General features: G+C 63.6%; 1 protein-coding gene across 2 annotated transcripts; it reads right to left on the reverse strand.

The window, feature by feature from the left end:
- Positions 1-4,996: 4,996 nt before the first annotated feature.
- PRKCG (protein kinase C gamma) lies at positions 4,997-24,545 on the reverse strand. Of its 2 annotated transcripts, none has more exons than XM_054009993.1 (18): positions 24,379-24,545; positions 23,356-23,387; positions 19,460-19,542; positions 17,895-18,006; positions 16,933-17,064; positions 14,758-14,914; positions 14,162-14,296; positions 13,342-13,429; positions 12,919-12,948; positions 11,592-11,729; positions 10,880-11,053; positions 10,488-10,579; positions 10,019-10,081; positions 9,760-9,898; positions 8,034-8,114; positions 7,737-7,844; positions 7,394-7,534; positions 4,997-6,521 (listed from the first exon to the last, which is right to left on the reverse strand). In XM_054009993.1, exons 1-18 carry the CDS (start codon positions 24,543-24,545, stop codon positions 6,339-6,341), a joined length of 2,055 nt encoding a protein of 684 aa, XP_053865968.1. In that variant the 3' UTR covers positions 4,997-6,338. The 2 variants fall into 2 exon arrangements, with proteins under 2 accessions (XP_053865968.1, XP_053865969.1); XM_054009994.1 differs by lacking the exon at positions 24,379-24,545 and adding an exon at positions 23,683-23,714.
- Positions 24,546-25,015: the final 470 nt, after the last annotated feature.

Below are 25,015 nucleotides of genomic sequence, written 5' to 3' on the forward strand. Positions count from 1 at the left end.
AGCGATGCGGCGGGGGGGGGGGGAGGGAACAGGGGCCCGGTGGAGGGATGCTCTGGGGTGGGGGAGGACTGGGGCCCGGCGGGAGGATGCGGCGGGGGGGGAGGGAACAGGGGCCCGGCGGAGGGATGCGGCGGGGGGGGCGGGGAAGGGAACTGGGGCCCGGCGGGGGGATGCGGCGGGGGGGCGGGGAAGGGAACTGGGGCCCGGCGGGGGGATGCGGCGGGGGGGCGGGGAAGGGAACTGGGGCCCGGCGGGGGGATGCGGCGGGGGGGCGGGGAAGGGAACTGGGGCCCGGCGGGGGGATGCGGCGGGGGGGCGGGGAAGGGAACTGGGGCCCGGCGGGGGGATGCGGCGGGGGGGCGGGGAAGGGAACTGGGGCCCGGCGGGGGGATGCGGCGGGGGGGCGGGGAAGGGAACTGGGGCCCGGCGGGGGGATGCGGCGGGGGGGGCGGGGAAGGGAACTGGGGCCCGGCGGGGGGATGCGGCGGGGGGGGCGGGGAAGGGAACTGGGGCCCGGCGGGGGGGATGCGGCGGGGGGGCGGGGAAGGGAACTGGGGCCCGGCGGGGGGATGCTGGGGGGGGGGAGAAGAGAGCGAAAACAAGCTGCGCTGGAGGACGGGGGTGCAGGGATGGGGGGGGGGGCGGGCTGGCTCCGGTCGGATCGCGGGGCTGGACCGGGCCGGACGCTCCGGAAAACGGCTCCGCTCTCGCTGCTGGAGAATCCACGGGAGCTTCCCCCCCCCCCCGCACCCCCCACGCGCCGCGGACACCGTGATGTCACGGGCCCCGCGCTTAAAGGGACAGACCCGGCCACCCCCCCCCTCCCCGCCTCGAGCCCCTCCCCCCAACCCCTTCCCCCAGCCCCTCCCCCACAGCCCCTCCCCCCAATCCCTCCCCTCAACCCCTTCCCACAGCCCCTCCCCCCATCCCTCCCCTCAACCCCTTCCCCAGCCCTCCCCCAGCCTCCAGCCCCTTCCCCCCATCCCTCCCCTCAACCCCTTCCCCAGCCCTCCCCCAGCCCCTTCCCCAATCCCTCCCCCAACCCCTTCCTCTAGCCCCTCCCCCACAGCCCCTTCCCCCCGATCCCTCCCCTCAACCCCTTCCCCAGCCCTCCCCCAGCCTCCAGCCCCTTCCCCCCATCCCTCCCCTCAACCCCTTCCCCAGCCCTCCCCCAGCCCTCCCCACAGCCCCTTCCCCAATCCCTCTCCCAACTCCTTCTTCTAGCCCCTCCCCCACAGCCCCTTCCCCCCAATCCCTCCCCTCAACCCCTTCCCCCAGCCCTCCCCACAGCCCCTTCCCCAATCCCTCCCCCAACTCCTTCTTCTAGCCCCTCCCCCACAGCCCCTTCCCCCAATCCCTCCCCTCAACCCCTTCCCCCAGCCCCTCCCCCATCCCTTTCCCCAGCCCCTCCTCCAGCCCCTTCCCCCCAATCCCTCCCCTCAACCCCTCCCCCAGCCTCCAGCCCCTCCCCCACAGCCCCTCCCCCAATCCCTCCCCCCAGCCCCTTCCCCCGCAGCCCCCCGCCCTTTGCTTCTTTCTTCCTTCGCTCCCGTCCTTCCTCTTTGTTTCTTCCTTTCTCAGTCCTTCCTTCCTTCTTTTTTCTACCCCCCCCATGTCCCCCACCCGCCCATTTCTTCCCCACTCAGGCACTGCTTCGTCTGGCTCCCGGACTCCTTCCTTCCTTCCTTTCTCGCTTTCTTTCTTTTCCAGGCCCTTGTTCAGGGCTTTGGGGCGCGACTCCTGGGGTCTCTTTCAGGGGCCGCTTCGCTTTTCCTTTCTTTCTCACTCACCCCCACACACACAAACCCCCCTCTCCCCCCCCCCAGACATCAAGGAAATTCACCTTCCTGGACAGTAGGAAGATTTTTTAAAAGAGGGAGGTGGGCTGGGAGCCAGGACTCCTGGGTTCTGTCCCTGGCTCTGGGAGGGGAGTGGGGTCTAGTGGTTGCGGGGAGCAGGACTCCTGGGTTCTCTCCCTGGCTCTGGGAGGGGAGTGGGGTCTAGTGGTTGCAGGGGGCAGGACTCCTGGGTTCTCTCCCACACACACAATGATATTTCCCCTTGGATTTGCTTCGAACGCACCTTTCGGGATTCTCTCCCCCCCCAGCCCTGGAGAGGATTCGATACATGAATGACACACCTGGGAGAGGGGACAGGCCCCGGCCCCATTCCCCACCCCCCTGAGCCCACCAGTCCCTGCCCTGGGGCTGTATCCCTGTCAGTGCCCCTGCAGGGGAAAGGCCCCGCAGCCTCTTCCTCAATCATTAGTAACCTCACGTCTGCTCTCCTCCCAGAGCTGTGGAGCCTGAGAATTATAATCAGTATTGTGGGAGCACAGAAGTGTTTGGAACACGATCAAACGCTGTCCAGACCGAGAGTCGCCGAGATCGGGGCCCCATCGGGCCGGGCGCTGCCCAGACACAGAGTCACCGAGATCGGGGCCCCGTCGGGCCGGGCGCTGCCCAGACACAGAGTCGCCGAGATCGGGGCCCCGTCGGGCCGGGCGCTGCCCAGACACAGAGTCGCCGAGATCGGGGCCCCGTCGGGCCGGGCGCTGCCCAGACCAAGAGTCACTGAGATCGGCCCCGTCGGGCCAGGTGCTGCCCAGAGACAGAGTCACAGAGATCGAGTCCCCATCACGCCAAGCGCTGCCCAGACCGAGAGTCACCGAGATCAGGGCCCCAGCGGGCCGGGCACTGCCCAGACCAAGAGTCACCAAGATCGGGGCCCCAGCGGGCTGGGCGCTGCCCAGACCAAGAGTCACCAAGATCGGGGCCCCGGCGGGCCGGGTGCTGCCCAGACACAGAGTCACGGAGATCGAGTCCCCGTCACGCCGGGCGCTGCCCAGACCAAGAGTCACCAAGATCGGGGCCCCGGCGGGCCGGGTGCTGCCCAGACACAGAGTCACGGAGATCGAGTCCCTGTCACGCCAGGCGCTGCCCAGACCGAGAGTCGCCGCGATTGGGGCCCCATTACACCAGGCACTGCCCAGACCCAATCACCGGTGTCAGGACACAGAGGAGTCGCTGCCTGCCCCGAAGAGCCCGCAGCATTGCTCTATATTAGCAGATGATAGGATGACACAAGGCGCTTTGTTTCCTTATTGAATCCATTCCCCTGCCCCCCCATCCCGCCCCAGAGCTGCAGGATGGAGAAACCTGAGCCGCAGACAGTGAAACTAATGGAGGCACCAGGACGGAAGAGGAATGAAGAAGAAGCTGCTAATTTCCATCGACCTGGCTAGCTCAGTCCTGACTCCCCCACCCCAGCTCTGCCGGTGCCCCTCACTCCCCACCCATAGCCCCTGCTAGCTCAGTCCTGACTCCCCCACCCCAGCTCTGCCGGTGCCCCTCACTCCCCACCCACAGCCCCTGCTAGCCCAGTCCTGACTCCCCCACCCCAGCTCTGCCGGTGCCCCTCACTCCCCACCCACAGCCCCCTGCCAGCCCAGGCCTGACTCCCCCACCCCAGCTCTGCCGGTGCCCCTCACTCCTGACCTGCAGCCCCTGCTAGCCCAGTCCTGACTCCCCCACCCCAGCTCTGCCGGTGCCCCTCACTCCTGACCTGCAGCCCCTGCTAGCCCAGTCCTGACTCCCCCACCCCAGCTCTGCCGGTGCCCCTCACTCCCCACCCGCAGCCCCTGCTAGCCCAGCCCTGGGCCCAAGGTCGGAGTCGGATTTCCCCGAGCTCAGCACTGCAGGCTCCGAAATGCTGAATGCTCGGTTCTTTCTCTGTCTGCCAGTGTCTGTTTCCAGGCCTGGTACACACACCCCCCCCCCACGGCACTGCACAGTCCCCTTGAGTGGCTGGCGTGGAACAGGGCGGTGGGGGAAGAAGGGGAAGAGCGGGGGTGGGTGGGTGGGTGGGGGATCTCCAGCCCTTGGCCCCATAACCTAGAAAGCCCCCACTGCCTCCTATAGCTCCCCCCGAGAGACGCCCCCCCAAATCTCCTCCCTCATAGCATCCTCCCCCTCCCTCCCACAGTGGCCACGCCAGCCCTTGGCCTCTCTGCTGGGGGGAGGGGGATGTGGCCCAGTTTGGAAGGGGGGATGGGGCTCTGCAAAGAACCTGCCTCGGAACCAGTCCAAGAACCAGCAAACTCATTACACGCATGAGCCACAGAATGAGACGGGGGGAAAGCCCGCACCCCATTCCCCATCCCCCTGAGCCAACCAGTCCCTGCCCTGGGGCCGGATGGGAGCCGGTGCCCCTAGAGGGGAAAGGCCCTGGGGCCCCATTACTATCCCTACCTGGAGGCCCCTTTAAATCCCTGCCGTGTTCCTGTCCCCCCCCCCCCCCCCGCATACGCCCAAATTTCATTTCTAAGCCACAAATCTTTTAATCTCCTCCTTGATTCCTACCTTGCAGGCAGCTGCCAGACCCCTGGGAGTTGGGGGGGGGGACGGCGGACAGGCCACAGGAATCCAGATCCTCCCTTTGTCCAGATGGGGGGGTCCAAAAAGAACACCCACTCCCCTCCCCACCAGCCACAGAACCAGGTTCACTGGTCTGGACAGAACGGGGGGGCTTGGCAGGGAAATTGCAAGGGGGCGTGAGCTCTGGGGCAATAGAACCAGCCCCCGAGGGGTGCAAGGGATGTCCAGGGAGATCCCGGGGGGTGGGGTTCAGAGCGGAGCCTGGAGGGGGCAGACGGGCAGCATGTGGGGCCCAGAGCAGGATGGGGAGCCCAAGGATGTGGGGATGGGAGCAGCAAACAAGATATGGAGAGGGGCAGCCCCAGCACCCCCTGGACCAGGCAGTCACCCCAAAACCCAGGAGTCCTGGCTCTCACACACACACACCCCAACCACTGGACCCTGCGCCCCTCCCCGAGCTGGGGAGAGAACCCAGGAGTCCTGGTGCACTCTCTCACACACACATACACACCAACCACTGGACCCCACACCCCTCCCAGAGTCAGGGATAGAACCCAGGAGTCCTGGTTCCCACCCCGCTCCCCACCCAGCACACGTCAGAAAGGAGCCAGAGGCGCTGCTCGTTGGATAAATACCTTTTATACCGAACTGCGGAGCTCAGCCGGGCTCTTTACATCCTGACACAGAGCGGGGGGGGGGGTTTCGACTGGGGGGGTGTGGAAGACTCAGACCAGGGCTAGACTGAACGAGGGAATGGGGGGGGCAGGGACCAAGAACAACCCCCCCCCCCATGGAATATGAGTGGGCTCATCTCGGGACAACAGCTCCCCTCACTTTGCATTCTCTGATCCTGCAGGAAGGGCTGGGAGCCTGGCCGCCTGGGTTCTCGCCCCAGCTCTGGAAGGGGAGTGGGGTCTAGTGGTTAGAGCAGGGGGGGGCCCTGATTAACAGCCCACTCCCTACAGCTCTAACCCCTAGACTCCATTCCCCTCCCAGAGCCAAGCTAGACCCAGGAGTCCTGGCTCCCAGCCCTCCTGCTCTAACCACTAGCCCCCACTCCTCTCCCAGAGCTGGGGAGAGAACCCAGGAGTCCTGGCTCCCTCCCCGTTCTCCTCACCTCCTCCAGGTGAGCCCTTGCCCCACACCAAGCCTGAGGCTGGGAAGGGTGGGGGAAGGGTGTCTCCTCCAGCCTGGGGATTGTCTGAGACTCTGACCCCGGGGCCCCAGCCCGAGCATTGGGGGGCACAGATGGGAAAAGCCGCGGTGGATTGGCCTGTGCGTTACAGCTGTAAATATAGGTGTAAATATATGTACTCCATGCACCAGAGAAGGGGGTCAGTATGTTGGGGGGGGGGGCATGTTAAGGAGAGATTGAGAAAGCAGTAATTGTCCCCCCTGACCTTCAAGCTCCCCCCAGGGTTATGTACAGGTTCAAAGCTATTTAGTACTGGGGGCCCAGCAGGGGGCGCTCTCCCCTGGCAGGCAGGCTGGTCCTAATGCCCCAGGGCAGTGCTAGGGGGCAGCAGGGGGCGCTCTCCCCTGGCAGGCAGGGCTGGCCCCGATGCCCCAGGGCGGTGCTAGGGGGCAGCAGGGGGCGCTCTCCCCTGGCAGGCAGGGCTGGCCCCGGTGCCCCAGGGCGGTGCTAGGGGGCTGTGCTGCAGGGAGAGGGGGGCTCAATAGGGGGCGCTCTCCCCTGGCAGTCGGTGCCTCCTGAACTCAGGCTCGCAGTTGTGTTTGGGTGTGAGATTCTCTTTCACTTCCTGTCCCAAACTTTAGGGTTTTGCTGCATAGCCATGAAATAGGGCCGGGCAAGGGGTCCCCATGTACCCGCCCCCTGCTCCCCACACCACAGGAGGCTGCATTTCTGTGCACACAACCCCGGGGGGTGTCAGACCATGTGAGGGGTAGATGGGGGGGAGCGCTCAGGTTCTGGGCAGGTTAAGCCAGGGGGGAGCCGGCGGGTCAGACCATGGAGATGGGGGAGGTGGGGGGGCGCAGCGAGAGGTGCACGAAGTCGGGGTTGATATAGGTGAAGCCCTGGAATTCGCTCTGGTCCAGCCCCGCCATGACCAGCTGGTCCGGGGGGGTCAGCGCCGGCACCGCCCGCGTGAAAAACTTGTCGAAGTTCTCGCCGCTCCTCCCGCACTGGGACAGACGGACGAACGGAGGGACACACGGAGACAGCCCGAGAGAGGCAGACGGACACGGACAGAGACGCAGACGGACAGACAATGAGAGACAGATCCAGACAGACAGCGACGGACAGCCAGCAAGACAGATTGGGGGGAGGAGGGGGAAGAGAGAGAAAGAAGAGCTGGGTTATTTCCCTTGGCCCCCACCCCTTCACTGTTCCCCCCACCCCATTACGCCACTCCCGCTCCTACTGGCTCAGACCCTAGTGCCCCTCCACTTCCCCCCCACAGCGCTCCCTCCCTGCAGTCACATGGGGCTAGGGCAGAGCTGCTCCCATGGGGTCCCCCTAATCACAGACTCTGTTGGGACCCCCAATTCCCCATAGGGCCCTGCACCTGCTCTGGGGGTGGCTACAGGGGGTGGCCAGGTGGGGTTGGGGGTTCATTGGGAGAGTGAAGAAAGCTGGGTTAGGGGTGGTCACTCTCCAACAGGGAGTGAAGGGTGGCGGGCTGGGGGGGGGTCACTCTCCAGGAGGGGGTGAAGGGCGGCAGGACGGGGGAGCAGAGAGAGCGGGATGGGGGGTCACTCTAGGCAGGGGGGTCACTTTCCAGGAAGGAGGAACACGGAGCGGGATGGGGTGGGGGTCACTCGAGGAGGGGGCCGGGATGAGGGGTCACTCTCCAGGCAGGAGTACCAGGAGCAAGATGGGGGGAGGGTCACTCACCAGGCAGGGGCAGGCTGCGGGGTCACTCTCCAGGAGAGGGTTTGGGGAGTAGGATGGGGGGGGGTCATTCTCCAGGCAGGGGTACATGGAGCGGGATGGGGGGGTCACTCTCCAGGAAGGGGGAACACGGAGCAGGCTGGGGGGGGGGGGTGTCACTCACCGGGCGAGGGGTGAAGGGCGGTGGGATCTCCAGGCGCTCCAGGCTCTCCCAGTCCATCCAGCGGAAAAAGCCGTGCTCCCGGATGTCCTGCTCCCCGGCCGGCCCCGAGCCCAGGCGTTTCAGGGGGTGCTTGGTGAGGAACTAGGTGGGGGGAGGAAAACATGGTGACATCAGCCACACAGAACCCCTGGACCAGCTGATCCGCCCCTCCCAGCCCCTTGGGGGCGGGCACCCTCCCCTCACCCCAACTCGCCCCCGCCACGGCTTCACCCCAGCCTGCCCCTCCCCCAGAAATTGCAGGGGTCAAAGGTCAGGGTGGCGCCCCCCCCCAGATATCACTCACCCCTTTGCAGATGGAGACGGCCTCGCGGGACAGCGACTTCGGGTAGGACACCGTGTGCTCCATGATCGCCTGGAAAAGCTCGTCCTCATCCTCCCCGTCAAAGGGGGGCTGGGGGGGAAGAGCAGGGGGGATCAGAACCAGTCCCCCCCCAGCGGAATCTGCCCCCCCCGCCCACCCCAGGGCACTGAGGCCAGGCTGCCCCACCAGCCTCCCCCTCCCCCCCCGGGTACTAGCACCAGGATTCACCCCCCCAGCTCCCCCATAGGATCTATGCCCCCAGCACCCCACCCCAGTTACCTGCCCCGCTAGCATCTCATAGAGCAACACCCCGAAGGACCACCAATCCACCGACTTCCCGTAGGGCTGGTAGGCAATTATCTAGGGCAGGGAGAAAGCAGGGGCAAGTTAGGAGGTTCCAACCCTGTATCACAGGCCCCCAACTCCATGACGGGGAGAAACCACCTTATGGCAGAGGAAACTCCCCCGCATAAGCCGTGAGCTACAGTGTCCCACACACACACGGAGATTTAAAAGGCGCACTTCCCCTTTAAGAGTATCCCCCACCTGGCATAGCAAACTGGGATTTGGGGGAAGAGAACATCTGCAATGGGGGGCGGTGCTAAAGCACAGGAGGCAGGACCAATGTTGCTACAGCCCCTCCCATTGGTTTATCCCTCCCCAGCTCCCAACCCTAGGAGATAATGTGGGGGGTGGGTGGGAAGGAGTCACTGCCAGGAGACCAACCCTCCAAAAAGCAGACACCCACTGTGCCACCCTATACCCCATGTTCACTACTTGCATATGGCTATTTTACATTTTGTACAAAGCATGCCTTGTGAGGCATTATTTGAAAACTCATAATCTGCTGAACATCATTGTCCTGTGATAAACTGTGTACCAACGTTGTATATGGAGTTATAAGATTTTATGGTATGATTATTACTGAAATGTGTTGTAATGCTGGGTGACACCCACAAGCCAGTTTCTCAGAGACAAAGGCACACTGGCTTGTCGGAGCCATTACCTGTTTATTCAGACATTCAACAGAAAGAGAGGGAAGGTATAAACAAAAGAATGTATCATTCATATAAAGGACCGATTGCACAGCCCGTATGCCAGGACACCGCCTAACCCCATGACCCAGCAAGGACAGAGGCCGGGCTTGCAGCCGGGGAGCTCAGATGCCCAGCTGGGAGCAGGGGGGTCGGGGCTGGAGAGGGGGAGCAGGCAGAGCCCACCTGGGTGCAGGGAAGACTGGGATGTGCTGGGCTGAGGGAGGCCAGGACTGAGGCCCTGAGAGTTTCCTGTGCTGTGTTCAACTCTCAATAAATCCTCCTGTTTTATGCTGGCTGAGAGTCACTCCGGTCTAGAGAATAGGGTTGCATCAACCCCTTCGGGGGTGGAGGCCCAGGGGGTCCAGAGCGAGTGGACTCCCTGAGGGGGCCCACGGCGAGAGAGAGATGTGCTAAGGCTCAGAGAGGTGTGGCTCCAGGAGGTGGAGGGGACTGACCCCGAGAGAGAGTGGCCCCCCGAGAAGGGCTGTCGCACTGAAAGGGGCACTCCCCCCGCGGCCCGCACAGGGCCAAGAGTGGGCACGATCTGTGCGTCCGTGACACAGGGCAATTCAACAGTCCAGGCCTGGTACCCCCTCCCCCCCTCCCGGTACTGCACAGTCCCCTTGAGTGGCTGGCATGGAACAGGGCGGTGGGGGAAGAGCGGGGCTGGGTGGCTGGGGGAGCTCCATCCCCACCAGCAGAGGTCCCCCCCCACCATTCCCCCATAACCAAGTGCTTGGGTTGGGCGTGGGAGGCTGGGGGTGACCCCCCCCCGGGTACAATCTGGACTGTGGGGTCTAGTGGTTAGAGCAGGAGGGCTGGGAACCAGGACTCCTGGGTTCTCTCCCCAGCTCAGGGAGTGGGGTCTAGTGGTTAGAGCAGGGGGGGGGCTGGGAACCAGGACTCCTGGATTCTCTCTCCAGCTCAGGGAGGGGAGTGGGGTCTAGCGGCTGGATCAGGGGCACTACCTCCGGGGCGATGTAGTCGGGGGTCCCGCAGAAGGTCCGGGTGGTCACTCCGGGGAAGATGTTCTCTTTGCACATCCCGAAATCCGTGATCTTGATGTGGCCCTCGGCATCCAGCATCACGTTATCCAGCTTCAGATCCCTGTGGGGAGAGACAGGGCTGGGCTCTCGCCTCCAGGGGGTGCCGGCTCCCATCCGGCCCCAGGGCAGGTGGGGAGCAGAGACTGTAGCCAACAACCCGGCAAAGGCAGTTTCCACTCACCGATAGATGATGCCCTTGTTGTGCAGGAAGAAGAGGCCGATGGCGATCTCTGCTGCGTAGAACCTACAAGGGGGGGGGAGGGAGTCGGGGGGGAGGGAGCCGGGCGGGGGGAGGACAGAACAATCAAAGGTGACTTGGAAAATCGTTTCATCACCTTCAACGTCCCTTCAATGTCTTCGCTGCTCCATGGCCACAGAGTGTTTCACGGAGACCCCTCGCCCGGTGCCGGAATGCGACTGCCTCTGGGGTGGGCACGGGGGCTGGGTATCCGGGGACCCCGGGCCTGGCGCTGGGATGTGGCTTCCCTGGTGTGGGGCGTGGGGGCTGGGCATCTGGGGACCCCTGACCCGGCGCTGGGACATGGCCCCTCTGGGGCGGGGGCGGGGTATCCGGGGCCGCGGGGGCTGGGTATCTGGGGGCCCCTGGCCCGGTGCTGGGATGCAGCCCCTCTGGGGCAGGGTGCACGTACATGGCATGAGGCTCCTTGAACTTCCCGACCTGCTGGATGTGGTACATGAGATCTCCGCCATTGACGTATTCCATCACGAAATAGAGCCGATCCTGGACGGGGCGAGTGAGACGGGGCCGTGGGGGACAGAACAGACCCCCAGGACCATCTACCCCAGTATCCCGCCCCGTCCCTGCCCCCTGAAGCAACTCCACGGGCCCACCTACCCCGGTATCCCGCCCCCTCAAGCAACCCCACGGGCCCATCTACCCCGGTATCCTACCCCGTCCCTAGCCCCCAGATCAGCCCCCAGGCCCATCTATCCCGGTATCCCGGAATCCCGCCCCGTCCCTGCCCCCTGGATCAGCCCCACAGGCCCATCTACCCCGGTATCCCACCGCCCCGGGGGGTACCGTGGTCTGGAAGGTGGAGTGCAGCTGGGTGAGGAAGTGTGGCCGGTCGCTGAGCGCCAGGACCCGCTTCTCCACCATGGTACATTCCACGTCATCGTCCTGGATGATCACGTCCTTCTTCAGGATCTTGATGGCGTAGAGCTCGTCCGTGCCCCGCCGCTCGGCCAGCATCACCTGGGGGGGGCCACAGCCCTGAGCCAGCCAGTCCCTGCCCTGGGGCCAGGTGGGAGCTGGTGCCCCCTAGAGGGGAGAGGCCCTGTGCCCCATTCCCCACCCCCTGAACCAGCCAGTCCCTGCCCAGGGCCAGGTGGGACCCGACGCCCCCTAGAGGGAAAAGGCCCCGTGCCCCATTCCCTGCCCCCCTGAGCCAGCCAGTCCCTGCCCTTGGGCTGGATGGGAGCCAGCGCCCCCCTGAGGCAAGGGCCTGGTTGTCTCTCTACTTCAGGAGGCCAAGGGCCACTCTAAGATCACAGCTTTGGGGATATGCAGGGAGAACGTCTTCCCCAGAGCGACCATCCGGACCTTCTGCGGGACCCCGACTACATCGCCCCGGAGGTAGTGCCCCCGATCCAACCACCAGACCCCACTCCCCTCCCAGAGCCGGGGAGAGAACCCAGGCATCCTGGCTCCCAGCCCCTACGGCTCTAACCCACCAGCCCCCACGCCCCTCCCAGAGCTGGGCAGAGAACCCAGGTGTCCGGGGCACCCTCACCTTGCCGAAGCTGCCCTTCCCCAGCACCATGAGGAAGTTGAAGTCAGAGATGTGGAAGCGGCTGGTCCCGAAGAAGCTGCCGTGCTTGGAGTCCGTGGGGCTGGGGGTGGGCGAGGGGCCCGGGCCGTGGCGCACCTTCTGTGGGGGGCACAGATGGGGCACGGTGAGCGGCTAGCCCCAGCCTTGGGGGGAGGGGAAGCAGGTCGGGGGGGCAGGGAGAGCTGGGGGGGGGGGCAGTAGCCACTGGGTCAACACTGGGGCCCTGGAGAAAATCTGCTCCCGGGCAGGGGAAGCCTGGAGCCCCGACCCCGGTTGGCGGCAGCAGCACAGGGCAGGGGCCAGAGCTTCTCCGGTCTTGGGGATCGGGGGGGGGGGGGGGGGGGGGAGAAAGGAGCAAACAAGTTGCAGGGCTGCAGCGGGGGTGGGGGTGGCAGAATGGGGCGGGACCATGGGTGGAATAGGGGCGGGACCCCGGGGAAGGGGCCGAAAGCGGTGGGGCCGTGGGCGTGGCCACCAGCAGAAGGGGCGGAACAGGGGCAGGGAGGGGCCCCCCACTTCCTCTGGCCCAGAGCCCCAGGAAACCTTAATCCACCTCTGCGAGGAGAGCTGGAGGGTGGGGGGAGGGGAATGGGGCAGTCAGGTGGCTCAGGGTGTGGGGGCACCATGATGGGAACGGGGGCAGAGGTGCTGTGGGAAGGGCTAGTTGTGGGGTTCGGGGTGACAGGACAGGGAGTGAATGGGGCAGGCACACAGCGGGGGGTCAGGAATCTGTTGGGGGCCAGGGTGGGGGTGGGGTGCCTGGGGGCAGAGTGGGGGGATCACAGTCCAGGGTCTCTCCCCCAGAGGCAGCCCCCCCTTGCACAACTGCACCCCCCCAAACCTTCCCCCACCCCTTTACCCACCTCCCCACAGAGGGGGATTCACTGGAGTCCCCCCAAACCCAGAGAGCAGGGATCCCCCAAACTGGCCCTGACTCTTTCCACCTGTGCCAGACGGCTCCGGTCACTGCCCCCCCAACAACAAGCCCCACCCTCGGAACCTCAGAGACTGTTTCCAAGCAACAGGAGTTAATTAAAGAAATACTCAGAGGGGGGTGGGGGGTGGGATTGGGAGCCCCAGGAAGTGTGAGACCAATGAGGCCAGGAGAGTGACACAGAGAGAGTGGGGAGAGAACCCAGGAGTCCTGGCTCCCGGCCCCCCTGCTCTAACCACTAGACCCTGTGCCCCACTGGGGTTGGCTTGAGGCTCTTTGCTTCACTTTGCTGGAGAGAGGGGGAACAGCCACCCAGACCATCCCCGCCCCCTCCCCCCGCGCCCCAGGCATTACCTGGTACAGCTCCAGGGGGTAGTTACAGGCCTGCAATAGAGGGGGGAGAGGGTCAGTGACCGAACGCCGCGTCCCCCAGCCCAGGAGGCCCCACCGCTGCTGGGGACAAGGAGGAAGGGAGGCCGGACCGGGAATCTGTCCCCGGGCACCGGGGTTCATGCCCCGACTCCACAGTCCTCTGGGCTTTGGGGGGTTATGTCACAGCTGAAAGATGGGGTCCCTGTGGTACAGCACCCCCTGCCGAACTCCCCACCCTGCTTCCTGCAGCCCAGCGCCCCCTAGTGCTGTGCTGGGGCAATGGGGCCAGTCCCCCCCCCCCCCGCAGCACGTGGGAGTTTCTCAGTCTGCCATCCAATAACTGAACTGGCCCGACCCTGCTTAGCCAGCGGGGCAGGAACAGGAGAGCTTTGGGGGAGGGGTTACCTCAAATTTCTGCAGCAGCCCACAATTTTCGGCATCAGCCACAGGGACATTGTAATACTCCCCCTCCTCCTGGTTGAGTAACTTGTACCTGAGACAGGGACAGAGACAGGCACAACACCGGGGGGGGGGGGGGGGGCAGGGGAAGAAAGAAAGAAAAGTGCAAAAGAAAGAAAGGAGGGTGCAAAGAAAAAAGGGAAAGTGTACAAAGGAGCGCAAAGAGTGAAAGTGTGCAAAGAAAGGAGTGAGAAGAAAAATGAAAGTATGCAAAGAAAGTGAAAGGGAAAAGAAAGAAAAGGTGAAAGTGTGCAAAGAGAGACGTGCAAAGGAAAAGTGAAAGTATGCAAAGAAAGTGAAAGAGCACAAAGAAAGAAAAAGTGAAGGGGTGCAATGAAAGTGAGAAGAAAGAAAAAGTCAAAGTGAAAAGAAAGAAAGTGAGAATGTGCAAAGAAAGGAGTGCAAAGAAAAAGTGAAAGTATGCAAAGAAAGTAAAAGTGAAGGGGTGCAAAGAAAAGCAAGTGCAAACATGTGCAAAGAAAGAAACACGGAGTGCACGTGTGCAAAGAAGAAGTGTGACAGTGCAAAGAAAATGAAAGCCGCGAGTGCAGAGGGGACGCAGGTGGAAAGGCCAGCGGTGCAAGAACCGCACGGGGAGGGAGCACGGGGACGCGGCAGCGCCGAGGCAGCCGGGCACAGCCACCGGGCGCAGACAAATACCCAAACAGACAGAACGGTGGAGAGAGAGAGCGAGAGTAAGCCATGAGCCTGGCTTCCCCCCTCCCCTGCACGCCCGCCCCGGGCGCAGCCCCTCCCCCCCACTTACCATCCGTCCGCGTGTCCCTTGAGCAGCTCCGACACGCCGAAGGACATGGCTCCCATGAAGTCATTGCGTGAGGTGCGGTCCCAGTCCCACACCTCGACGGACAGCCGCCGCTCCACGTCTCCCGGCCTCAGCGTGCTGGGGGGGGGGGACACAAGGGGAGGGGGATTAAACCACTGACCCAGCCACCTGCCCCTTTAAGTGGGGGGTGGGGGTGAATGTTTGCCCTCTGGACAAGAAGTGTGGATAAAAGCCCTACTATTGCTGCTGCCAGGGCAGGGGGGGAATCTTCAGGAGTGGATCGGACTGCTTTGGAGGGGCTACAGAATCCTGGTTTATTTTGGGGGGAGGAGGAATCATGGCTGACCGGGGGGGGCTACTGTCCCCCCAACCCCAGAAGAGGAGGGGGGCACTCTGGGTACATAGGGAGGGTACTTGGGGGGGGTTAGGATACAGACACCCGTGGGAGCTCCGGCAGGACCATGTTTCGTGGCTGTGTCCAGACACCCTGGGAGCTGTAGGACCCCCATATCTCCAGTCCAGGCACGTCCCAGGCACATCCCCACGCCCACCTGCCCGCCCGTGCCCGGGGCACTCACAATAGGAAGGTCTCGTTCCACACGGGGTTCAGAGTGGATTTCACAGTCCGGGTTTTCTGCTTGCTCACGTTCTTGGGGTCCGGAATGAGTTTCAGCTTCACGTAGGGGTCCGACAGCCCATTGGGGTCCATGGGGATGAGGTTCCGGGCCTCACCCACTAGGGGGGAGGGTCCACAGATCAGCACGTGGCACTGAGAGCTCAGTCTGACCCCCTTCTAGGAGCGGGGGCTGGGAGCCCAGACTCCTGGGTTCCATCCCCAGCCCAGCAAGGGGAGTGGGGTCTAGTGGTTAGAGCGGAGGGGGGGCTGGGAGCCAGGACTCCTGGGTTCTCTGCCTGGCTCTGGATGGGAGTGGGGTCTAGTGGTTAGAGCGGGAGGGAGGGGGGTGGCTGGGAGCCAGGACTCCTGGGTTCTCTGCCTGGCTCTGGATGGGAGTGGGGTCTAGTGGTTAGAGCGGGAGGGAGGGGGGTGGCTGGGAGCCAGGACTCCTGGGTTCTCTCCCTGGCTCTGGATGGGAGTGGGGTCTAGTGGTTAGAGCGGGAGGGAGGGGGGTGGCTGGGAGCCAGGACTCCTGGGTTCTCTCTCCACTGCTGACTGTGTTATGTTGATCCCAGACGGCAGTGTACGCGCTGTGGTATCCCGTGCCCTCCCGCCCACACCCTGGCCCGGGGGGAGCAGGACTGTGGTGGTGGTGGCGGAGGACGGCGTGCAGGGAGCTGCCAAGGAATCCCCGTTATGTAAGCATGGCTGGACGGGTTTCTTTCCACCTCCTACATGCTCCCACTGGGAGCGCGAGAGTGCGAGGGAGGGTGTGAAGGGGAGAGGAGGAGAGTGCTGAGCTGCATAGCCAGGAATAGAACCCAGGAGTTCTGGCTCCCAGCCCCCTGCTCTAACCACTAGCCCCCACTCCCCTTCCACACCAGGGAGAAAACCCAGGAGTCCTGGCTCCCAGCCCCTCCCGATCCAACCCACCAGACAGGCTGAGAGCACCTGGCAGCGCAGCACAGCGCCCCCTGGGGCTGGCAGTGACCGCCAGGAGAGAGCCCCCTACTGAGCAAATCCCCACCCCTGCCCCGCTCCCGGCCACCCATTGCAAAGCGAAATCCCACCACTAGGTGGCAACGTTAGCCACTAAAAGAGGGATAGATGGGGATGGGGTGTGTGGGGAGGGATGCCTGGCTAGAGAGGAGGGGGGTGGATGAACGGATGGATGGGCAGAGAGATGGGAGGATGGATGGGTAGATAGATAGAGACAGATGCGGTGGGGGATCGGAGAGACAAACAGACAGATGCGGGGGAGGGGTTGGAAAGATAGACAGCTGGGGGGGTGGAGAGACAGACAGATGCCGGGGGGGGGGTGTTGGAGGGACAGACAAATGCCGGGGGGGGGGGGGGGGTTGGAGAGACAGAGACTGACAGCTGGGGGGGGGTTGGAGAGACAGACAGACAGCTGAGGGGGGTTGGAGAGACAGACAGATGCCGGGGGGGGGGGGGGTTGGAGGGACAGACAGACTGACAGCTGGGGGGGGTTGGAAGGAGAGACAGACAGACAGCTGGGGGGGGGTTGGAGGGACAGACAGACTGACAGCTGGGGGTGCCAGCCCTGCTGTGCTGTGGCTGAGAAGCTCCCTGTGGCTGGCGGCCGACGGAGGCTCTGAACCCCACACGGGCACTCGGGTTGCCTTGAACTTTGCTGTGTTGGGGGGGGGGAGGCAGGAGGGGTAAGTCAGGGATCCAAATTTGCGGTGATCAGAGCTGGGGCACCCAGGACACAGCCCCCCACTCCACCCCCAGCCTCTTTCCCAAGCTGATCCGTTCTAGCCAGGGCCTCGGGGCCCCAACCCCAGCACCCACTTTGCCCCCACGGCATGGCAGCCCCGACAAGCGCCCGGCCCCTGGGGGTCTCCGTGGGGAGACCTGGTGATGGCCAAAGCCGAGGCCTGTGGAATAGACAGGTCCGAGCGCCGGAGCAAAGCCAGCTGGGGGCAGCGGCCAGGAGAAACCCCCTCCAGCGGCGTAGGTAGCGTCTACACCACGGCAGGGCCCGAGCTCCAGCCAGGCACCGTCGGTTCGAGTCCGACTCTTGGCCGAATTTGATGGAGATCTGCCCTGGGCGGGCCCGGACGTCATCTGGGGCAAGCCGAAAATTCCAAACCCACCCCCCGAGCCCCCGTACCGAAGACGCGGATCTCCTCCCCGCCGAGCGTCTCGATGCGGAGCTGCAAGCGGCCGCGGCGCTCCGTGTGATCCACCCCGCACAGGCTTGGCACACTCTGCACACAGCGCTTGTGCACGTTCATCTCGCAGCCTGCGGGGGGCGCCAGAAATTGAGGGGGGAAAAGGGTTCTCGCCCCTAGGCTGCCCCCCCCACAGCCCTAACGCCAGGGTTGGCACCTCCCCCCACCTGCCCCTGGGCCTCAGTCTCCCCCATATCTCGCTCCCGCCCACCCCCAGGCCTTGCCCCTCCTTCCTGCAACCCACCCACACCCCACATCTCACTCCCCCACTCCCATGCCTTGCCCCTCCCCCACATCTCGCTCCCTCCCCCACACCCAGGCCTTGCCTTTCCGCCCGCAACCCACCCCCACCCCACATCTCACTCCCCCACCCCCATGCCTTGCCCCTCCCCCACATCTCGCTCCCTCCCCCACACCCAGGCCTTGCCCTTCCCCCCGCAACCCACCCCCACCCCACATCTCTCTCCCCCACCCCCAGGCCTTGCCCCTCCCCCACATCTCCATCCCACCCCCCACCCCCAAGCCTTGCCCTTCCCCCCACAACCCACCCCCATCCCACATCTCGCTCCCCCACCCCCATGCCTTGCCCCTCCCCCACATCTCACTCCCGCCCCCAGGCCTTGCCCCTCCCCCTGCAACCCACCCCCACCGCACATCTGGCTCCCCCCCCCCGTAACCCCCAGGCCTTGCTCTCTGGTCTCTCCCGCCCGTTTGACCTCACTCCCAAATCTTGCTCCCAACCCTCCACAGCCCCCAGGCCTCGCTCCCACCCCCTCTCTGCCCCCCTCCCCCCAGACCTCACGCCCACTGCCCCCCATCCTCCAAGGCCTTGCTCCCACCCCCTCCCAGCTCACCCCTGCCCCTCCCCATCCCCCCACCTTGCTCCCGCCCCCCCACTCACAAGAGCACTTCATGCCCTGGTGCACCAGCCCGTAGAGCAGGGAGCCGCAGTGGTCGCAGAAGGTCGGGCTGCTGTAGCTGTGGGTCTTGAATTTGTGCTTGTTCCGGGGGTCCTGGGGAGGGGGAGCAGATAGATTTTTAGCCCCCCCCCCCTTGCGCAGGTGAGGGGGGTGCGAGCTCACGCTCTGTGCAGGCACCGAGTGTGAGTTTGCACGGGGGCGTGCAAGGCTAGCCATAAAGACCAGAGGTGCAAGCGGGAGGATGAACATTCTCACCCAAGGGCATGTCCGAGTGTGCGCATGGGAGCTGGCACGGGGAACGGGCGTGTGCACAAGTGTGTCGAAGCGTGCAGACGTGAGCTAGCACAGGGCAGGCGTGAGCGTATGTCCATGTACACATGTGAGCTTGCACAAAAGGCTTGCATTTGTATGCATGTGCAAGGGGTGTTAATGTGAGCTTGCACAGGGAATTGCACACATGGGAGTGTGCAAATAGGAGCCTGAATGGGGAGTGGGTGTGGATGTGCAAAGGATGGAGCATGCACAAGTGTGTGTCAGCATCCCGAGTGTGCACAACTTGCATTGATGCATGCACACGCATCTAGATGTGCACAAGAGAGCTTGAATATGGTATATGTGTGTGTGTGTGTGTGCACACGCACATGTGAGCTTGCATGGAGGGTGTGCATTTGTGTGAATGTGCAAGGAATGTAAGCATGAGCTTGCACAAGGAATAGCACAAGTGTGTGTGCAAATGTGAGCTTGTATGGGGAGTGGGCATGCATGTGCAAAGGGCAGAGTGTGCATATGTCTGTCTAAGCGTGCATATGGGAGCTTGCACAAAGGAATGCACTAGCATATCTGCGTGTGCAAATGTGAGTTTCCACGGAGAGGGTGCAAGTGTGCAGGTGCGTGCAAGGGGTGTGAATGTGAGCTTGCCCAGGGAACTGCACGAGCACTTGTGTGTGCATGCAGAGGTGAGCTAGCACGGGGTGAGCGTGCAAAGGGGGAATGTGAGCTTGCAGAGAGCCTTGCACGGGTGCCCAAGGGGGAGTTGCACACGGCAGGCATGTGTGTGTGCGCAAGGAAGGAGTATGAACCGGGGTGGGGTGTGTGCATGGAAGGGATACGACTGCTAACGACATTCCCGCTTCCTTTCCCTCCCGCCCTCTTCTCTTTCACCTCCCTTCCTCCTTCTCCCTTTCCAGGCCAAGGACAGTAGAATCTGGGCCGTGTCCGTGTTTTCCACCGTGCTCCGCCCCCCACTCGGGCAGTAAAAATAGCCCGTGAAATTGGGACGCTCACCTGGGGGGTGGGGGCGGAGCTGCCTCCTTCCCCACCAAAGAATTTCCTCCAAAGCCAGGGACAGAACCCAGGTGTCCTGGCTCCCTGCCCCCCCACCCCATCCCCGCTCTAACCACTAGACCCCACCCCCCTCTCAGAGCTGGGGAGAGAACCCAGGAGTCCTGACTCCCTGCCTGCCCCTCCCGCTCTAACCACTAGACCCCACCCCCCTCTCAGAGCTGGGGAGAGAACCCAGGCGTCCTGGCAACCATCTGTCACTCACATCTGTTTGGGGTCCTTTCCCGGCTCCCGGGCATTCGAAGGTGACAAATTCATGGCACCGTTTGTGTACCACGAAGCTGCAGACTTGGGGGGGGGGGCAAATGGGGAGGCAAAGAGAGCCATTAGCAGAGCAAGTTCAGGACAGTGCTGTGACACCCCCCCAAACCCCGCCCCATTCAGACCCCTCCCAGAGCCCAGATTTAGGGCAGGGAAATCCTGGATCAACGGACCCCTAGATTTGTAGGTTTATAGCACCTTCTCTCTGCTGTGGGGGGCGGGCCCCCCACAACCCTGGGACAGCCAGCACCAGAGGGACAGGCCAGCTGGGGGAGTAGGGGTGCATTTGGGGGGGAAGGCTCGGCATGTTGGGGGAAGGTTTGGGGGTGAATTTTGGGGGCAGGGCTGAGGTTGGGAGGGAAGGTTCTGTGGGGTCGGGGGTAAGTTTGGGAGGGATGTTTCGGGGGGTTGAGGAGAAGATTCAGGGGTTCGGGGGAGTTTTGGAGGACAGGTTGGGGGAGTCGGGGGGAGTTGAGGGGATAGGTCTGGGGAGTTGGGGGAGTCAGGGGGACAGGTCAGGGGAATCGGGATGATTTGGGGGGGACGGATCAGGAAAAGGCTCAGGGATGAGTCGGGGGGACAGGTTGGGGGAGTCGGGGACGGGTCGGGAGAAGGCTCAGGGACAAGTCTGGGGAGTTGAGGGGATGGGTCTGGGGACAGGTAAGGGGAGTTGGGAGAACGGGTCAGGAGAAGGCTCAGGGACGGGTCGGGGAAGTCGGGGGGAGTTGAGGGGACAGGTTCGGGGAGACGAGTCGGGGGGAGTTGAGGAGACAGGTTCGGGGAGTCGGGGGGACGGGTCGGGGGAGTCGGGGGGAGTTGAGGGGAAAAGTTCGGGGGGAGTCGAGGGGAGTTGCTGGAACGGGTCGGGGGTAGTTGAGGGGACAGGTTCGGGGAGTCAGGAGGACAGGTCGGGGGAGTCGGGGGGAGTTGATGGGACTGGTCGGGGGAAGGCTGAGGGACGAGTCGGGGGGAGTTGATGGGACTGGTCGGGGGAAGGCTGAGGGACGAGTCGGGGGGGGACGGCTCAGGGGGGCAGAGGACAGCTTGGGGGGGGTCGTTTCTCTCCCCTCCCCCCTCCCGCAGCATCTTAAGGCTCCAAGGAGCGAGACGGGGAGATTTGGAAGACGGGTCTCCATGGAAACAGGCAGGAGCAGAAACCACAAGTGCCAGGAGCTGGGGGGGCGGCAGATTGGACTTGGGGGGGAGTGGGGGGGGCTTCTCCATGCATCCTCGGAGCCGTCCAGCCCCCCCATGCCACACGGGCTGCTCCCTGCTCCCACTGCTAGACCCAGAGCCAGGGATAGAACCCAGGAGTCCTGGCTCCCACCCTCAGTCAAGCTTTCTGCCCTGGGTGGGGAGTGATGGGGGCCCCCAGGGATCTGGGCTGGGACGAAGCAAACTCATTACCTACGAGGGAGGGGGATGCAATGAACAATCCCCCCTTTGGGACTTGCCTGATGGCTCCCATGGCAACAGCTCCCCCACGTTGCCTCCCCCTGGCCAGCTGCACCAAAAAGTGAAGGGAGGGGGGTGGGTATCTGGGAACCTGCTGCATCCCACCGCTACCACCAGCCACCCCGGCTCTGCCTGTCTCCCAGGGGGCTGAGGCTCCAGGAGGCACCCTGAGCTCCCCCTGCCCAGGGTCCATCCAGAGTCCCGCCCCACATAGCCACACGCACCAGCCGTACCCTGGGGCAAATACATGCCCCCTGCCATTCTCCCCTCCACACACCCCGTGTGCACGCTCCCCCCGAATCACAACCCACCTTGACAGTGCCTCCTGCACACCCACCCCTGCACACACCCCAGAAATGCTCCACACCCCAGGGCCATCCCCGTGCACACCCAGCTACGCTTGTGCAAACGCACCCCTGCCTCGTGTGCACCTTTCCCCCGCACTGCTGCATATATACAAAGGGTCTGCATGCACACCTCAATCCACTCAGCCCAATGCACACAAACATGCACACACTCGTGCAAATGCAGACACCACACATTTGTGCAAAGACATGCACTTGTGCATATGCACACATTCACCTGCATACTCCTGTGCATATGTGCAATCGTGCATACTTGTGCAACCCCTGCACGTGTGCAAATTCACACACTAGTGCACATACCCTGCATCCTTGTGCAAATGCATACACTCATACAGATGCACACTCATGCAAATGCACACCCATTCACACGCCCAGCCACCAATCCCACAGATCTGCGCCCACCAGCTCTACCTTGCTGCACCAACACACACGTGTGCAAAAGTCAGCACACTCATGCCCACCGCCGACATGTCTAGCCAGTCGCGCCAACAGTCTCCACATGTGTGTAAAGGCACCCCCCACCTAGCCTCCGGCCACACACTTGTGCAAGGGTGTCTGTGTCACACACACCCCACGTGCCATCTTGGCACCTGCACACCTATCCCCACACCTTGACACACTCGTACACAGCCCCGGCAGCTTGACACTAACACCCCACTTGCTCTTGCACACCCGGCCCCCAAATACATCCACCACCACAGCCTTCCTCCCCATCACCATGCACAACCCGTCACGCCCCCCCCTTGACCCACCTCATGAGCACACACCCCCACCCACTGTCACCCCCACCCCCATGTGCACACACCCCCATCCATCCGTCACACCCCCCTCCAACCACCCCCATGTGCATGTTTCCCCCATCATGGCCCCCTGCACACACATGGCCCCCTCTTAGAGGACACTAAGAACCACCACCATCCCATCCATTTGGTCCCCCCCCCCAATCACTTAACACTCATATCCCGCCCCCACCACACTGGGCCTCACGTTGCCAGCTGGGGGAGGGGCAGAGTCCCCTAAAAACTCTGCCCCCACCCACTCTAGGACTAGCAGGAACCCCCCCTCCCGCCCACCCTGCCCAGAGCTGTTCATCGCTTGGCAACCGCTCCCCCAATTCATCACCAACCAATCAACTGCAGAGCCACACCCCCATTCGGAGCATATGGGGATTTCCCCATTATCCCCCACCCCCCCACACACCTACCTGCAGGAGGGGGGAGGCAGGAAGAAATCTCCCCACCCCATCCAGAACCCCCAGATCCCCTACACAGCCGCCCAGCTAGCCCCACAGGCCTCCTACCCCGCACGAAGCCCCCCCCCGATACCCCATAACCCCCACAGAACTCCCCTAAACACAAAACCCCCAGATCCTCCACTCCCAGCCCCCACAAATACACACTCTCCTCTCAGAGCCAGGCAGAGAACCCAGGCGTCCTGGCTCCCAGCCACCCCTCTGCTCTAACCCAGCAAGGCTGATGCCAAAGCCGCCCCCCATCCCTGGCTCAGGGACTCTGACCTCCTGGCCAGACACCCAAGAGCAAAACAATCCCAAGTCACTGGAGAGAACCCAGGAGTCCTGGCTCCCCTGCTCTAACCGCTAGACCCCACTCCCCTCCCAGAGCCAGGGAGAGAACCCAGGAGTCCTGGCCCCCAGGTGTCAAAGAAGCTTAAGGAATAAAGCATCAAGCATTTGAAAGGTCACCTGGTATTAGCTATTTTGGGGCATTTTAAAAACAGAAACAGAATTTTCCAGCCAGTCCCTAAAATAGCCAGAGTCAAGAAATCTAGTTCAGAGCCTAGAGCGCCATGGGGCTCTGTGCTGGGAACGGGCGGCAATGTTCCCCTCCCAACCCGCCGACATGCGACCACATCTGGGGTGCAGCGCGGGGGCTGGTTATACCATCACCAGTAGCCAGAAGAGAGGACCCTAAGGCTGAGAGTGGGAGTGACAGTCTCCCCCCGAGCATGGCTCTCAGTGGAGCAGGGGGGTCACTGACCCTGCAGGCTGGGGGTCTCTTACCTAGACACTGCAGTCCCTGCTTCCCGATCCCCCTGAAAGCAAGAGAGCAACACAATGTTACTTTGGACCTCACCGCTGCAGTGAGCTGCCCACACTCAGTGCACCCCAATACACATATTTAACATGCGCCCCACTCCTCGCCTCCCCCAACATCTGCTATGCCACAAAGTCGGAGGCTGGGAGCCAGGACTCCTGGGTTCTGTCCCAGGCTCTGAACCAGCCAGTCCCTCCAGATATGCTAAGACTAAAGGAAGGGTGGCAGCAGCAAACTCATGGGGGGGGGGGGGGCGCTAGGAGGTGCTGGGGGGGCGCTAGGGGGGGTCTCACCAGATGAAGTCCGTGCAGTGGCTGCAGAACGTGGGCTGGGGGGATCCTGGGGGGCGCTAGGGGGCACTAGGAGGTGCTGGGGGGGGCCCTAGGGGGGGTCTCACCAGATGAAGTCCGTGCAGTGGCTGCAGAACGTGGGCTGGGGGATACTGGGGGGGCGCTAGGAGGTGCTGGGGGGGCGCTAGGGGGGGTCTCACCAGATGAAGTCCGTGCAGTGGCTGCAGAACGTGGGCTGGGGGGATACTGGGGGGCGCTAGGAGGTGCTGGGGGGGCGCTAGGGGGGGTCTCACCAGATGAAGTCCGTGCAGTGGCTGCAGAACGTGGGCTGGGGAGATACTGGGGGGGCGCTAGGGGGCACTAGGAGGTGCTGGGGGGCGCTAGGGGGGTCTCACCAGATGAAGTCCGTGCAGTGGCTGCAGAACGTGGGCTGGGGGGATCCTGGGGGGCGCTAGGGGGCACTAGGAGGTGCTGGGGGGGGCGCTAGGGGGGGTCTCACCAGATGAAGTCCGTGCAGTGGCTGCAGAACGTGGGCTGGGGGGATCCTGGGGGGCGCTAGGGGGCACTAGGAGGTGCTGGGGGGGGCGCTAGGGGGGGTCTCACCAGATGAAGTCCGTGCAGTGGCTGCAGAACGTGGGCTGGGGGATACTGGGGGGGGGGCGCTAGGAGGTGCTGGGGGGGCGCTAGGGGGGGTCTCACCAGATGAAGTCCGTGCAGTGGCTGCAGAACGTGGGCTGCTTGAAGAATCGCGCCGTGAATTTGTGGCTCTTGACCTCGTGGATCAGTTTCTGGCGCAGCGCCCCCTTGCGGCAGAAGAGCGGCTTGGTCAGGCACTCCAGCTCGGTGGGCGAGGTGACCAGCGCCATGGCCCCACCTGGGCCCCCCAGCCTCGGGCGGGGGGAAGAAAGACAAAAAGAGGAAGGGGCCCTGGAGGGATGGAGGGAAGGGAGGGACTGGGTGGATGGAGGAGTGAATAGAGAGGAGGGATGGATGTAAAGAAGGGAGGTCGAAGGGATGGAGGGATGCACAGAACAGAGAGGGGAAGAGAGAAGGCGGGGGACGGACGGAGGGGTGCAGGAGGGAGAGGAGAGTTGGAGAGAAGAGGAGGCAGAGGAGGGAGGGAGGGAGAGAAGGGGAAGAGGCAGGGGACGGAGGGATGAGAGAAGGAAGGAAGGGAGGGATGAGAGGAGAGAAGGGGAGATGGGGGAATAGAGAGAAGGTAGAGGACGGATGGAGAGAAGGAGGGTAGAGAGAAGGAAGGAAGGGAGGGATGAGAGCAGGGAAGACAGAAGAGGAGGCAAGGGATGGAGGGAGAGAAGGAGGGGTAGAGAGAAAG

The sequence above is a fragment of the Malaclemys terrapin genome, chromosome 20 (assembly GCF_027887155.1).
Source record: "Malaclemys terrapin pileata isolate rMalTer1 chromosome 20, rMalTer1.hap1, whole genome shotgun sequence".
NCBI lineage: Eukaryota > Metazoa > Chordata > Testudines > Emydidae > Malaclemys > Malaclemys terrapin.

What these genes read in the sequence shown, in the direction of transcription:
- PRKCG (XM_054009993.1), bottom strand. Translation starts at nt 24,545, where the DNA reads ATGGCGCTGGTCACCTCGCCCACCGAGCTGGAGTGCCTGACCAAGCCG. An exon ending in GCAGGGACTGCAGTGTCTAG is followed by an intron (nt 19,543 to 23,355) that starts GTAAGAGACCCC and finishes CCCCCCCCCAAG; the next exon opens with TCTGCAGCTTCGTGGTACAC. An exon ending in AAGGGACACGCGGACGGATG is followed by an intron (nt 13,430 to 14,161) that starts GTAAGTGGGGGG and finishes TCCCTGTCTCAG; the next exon opens with GTACAAGTTACTCAACCAGG.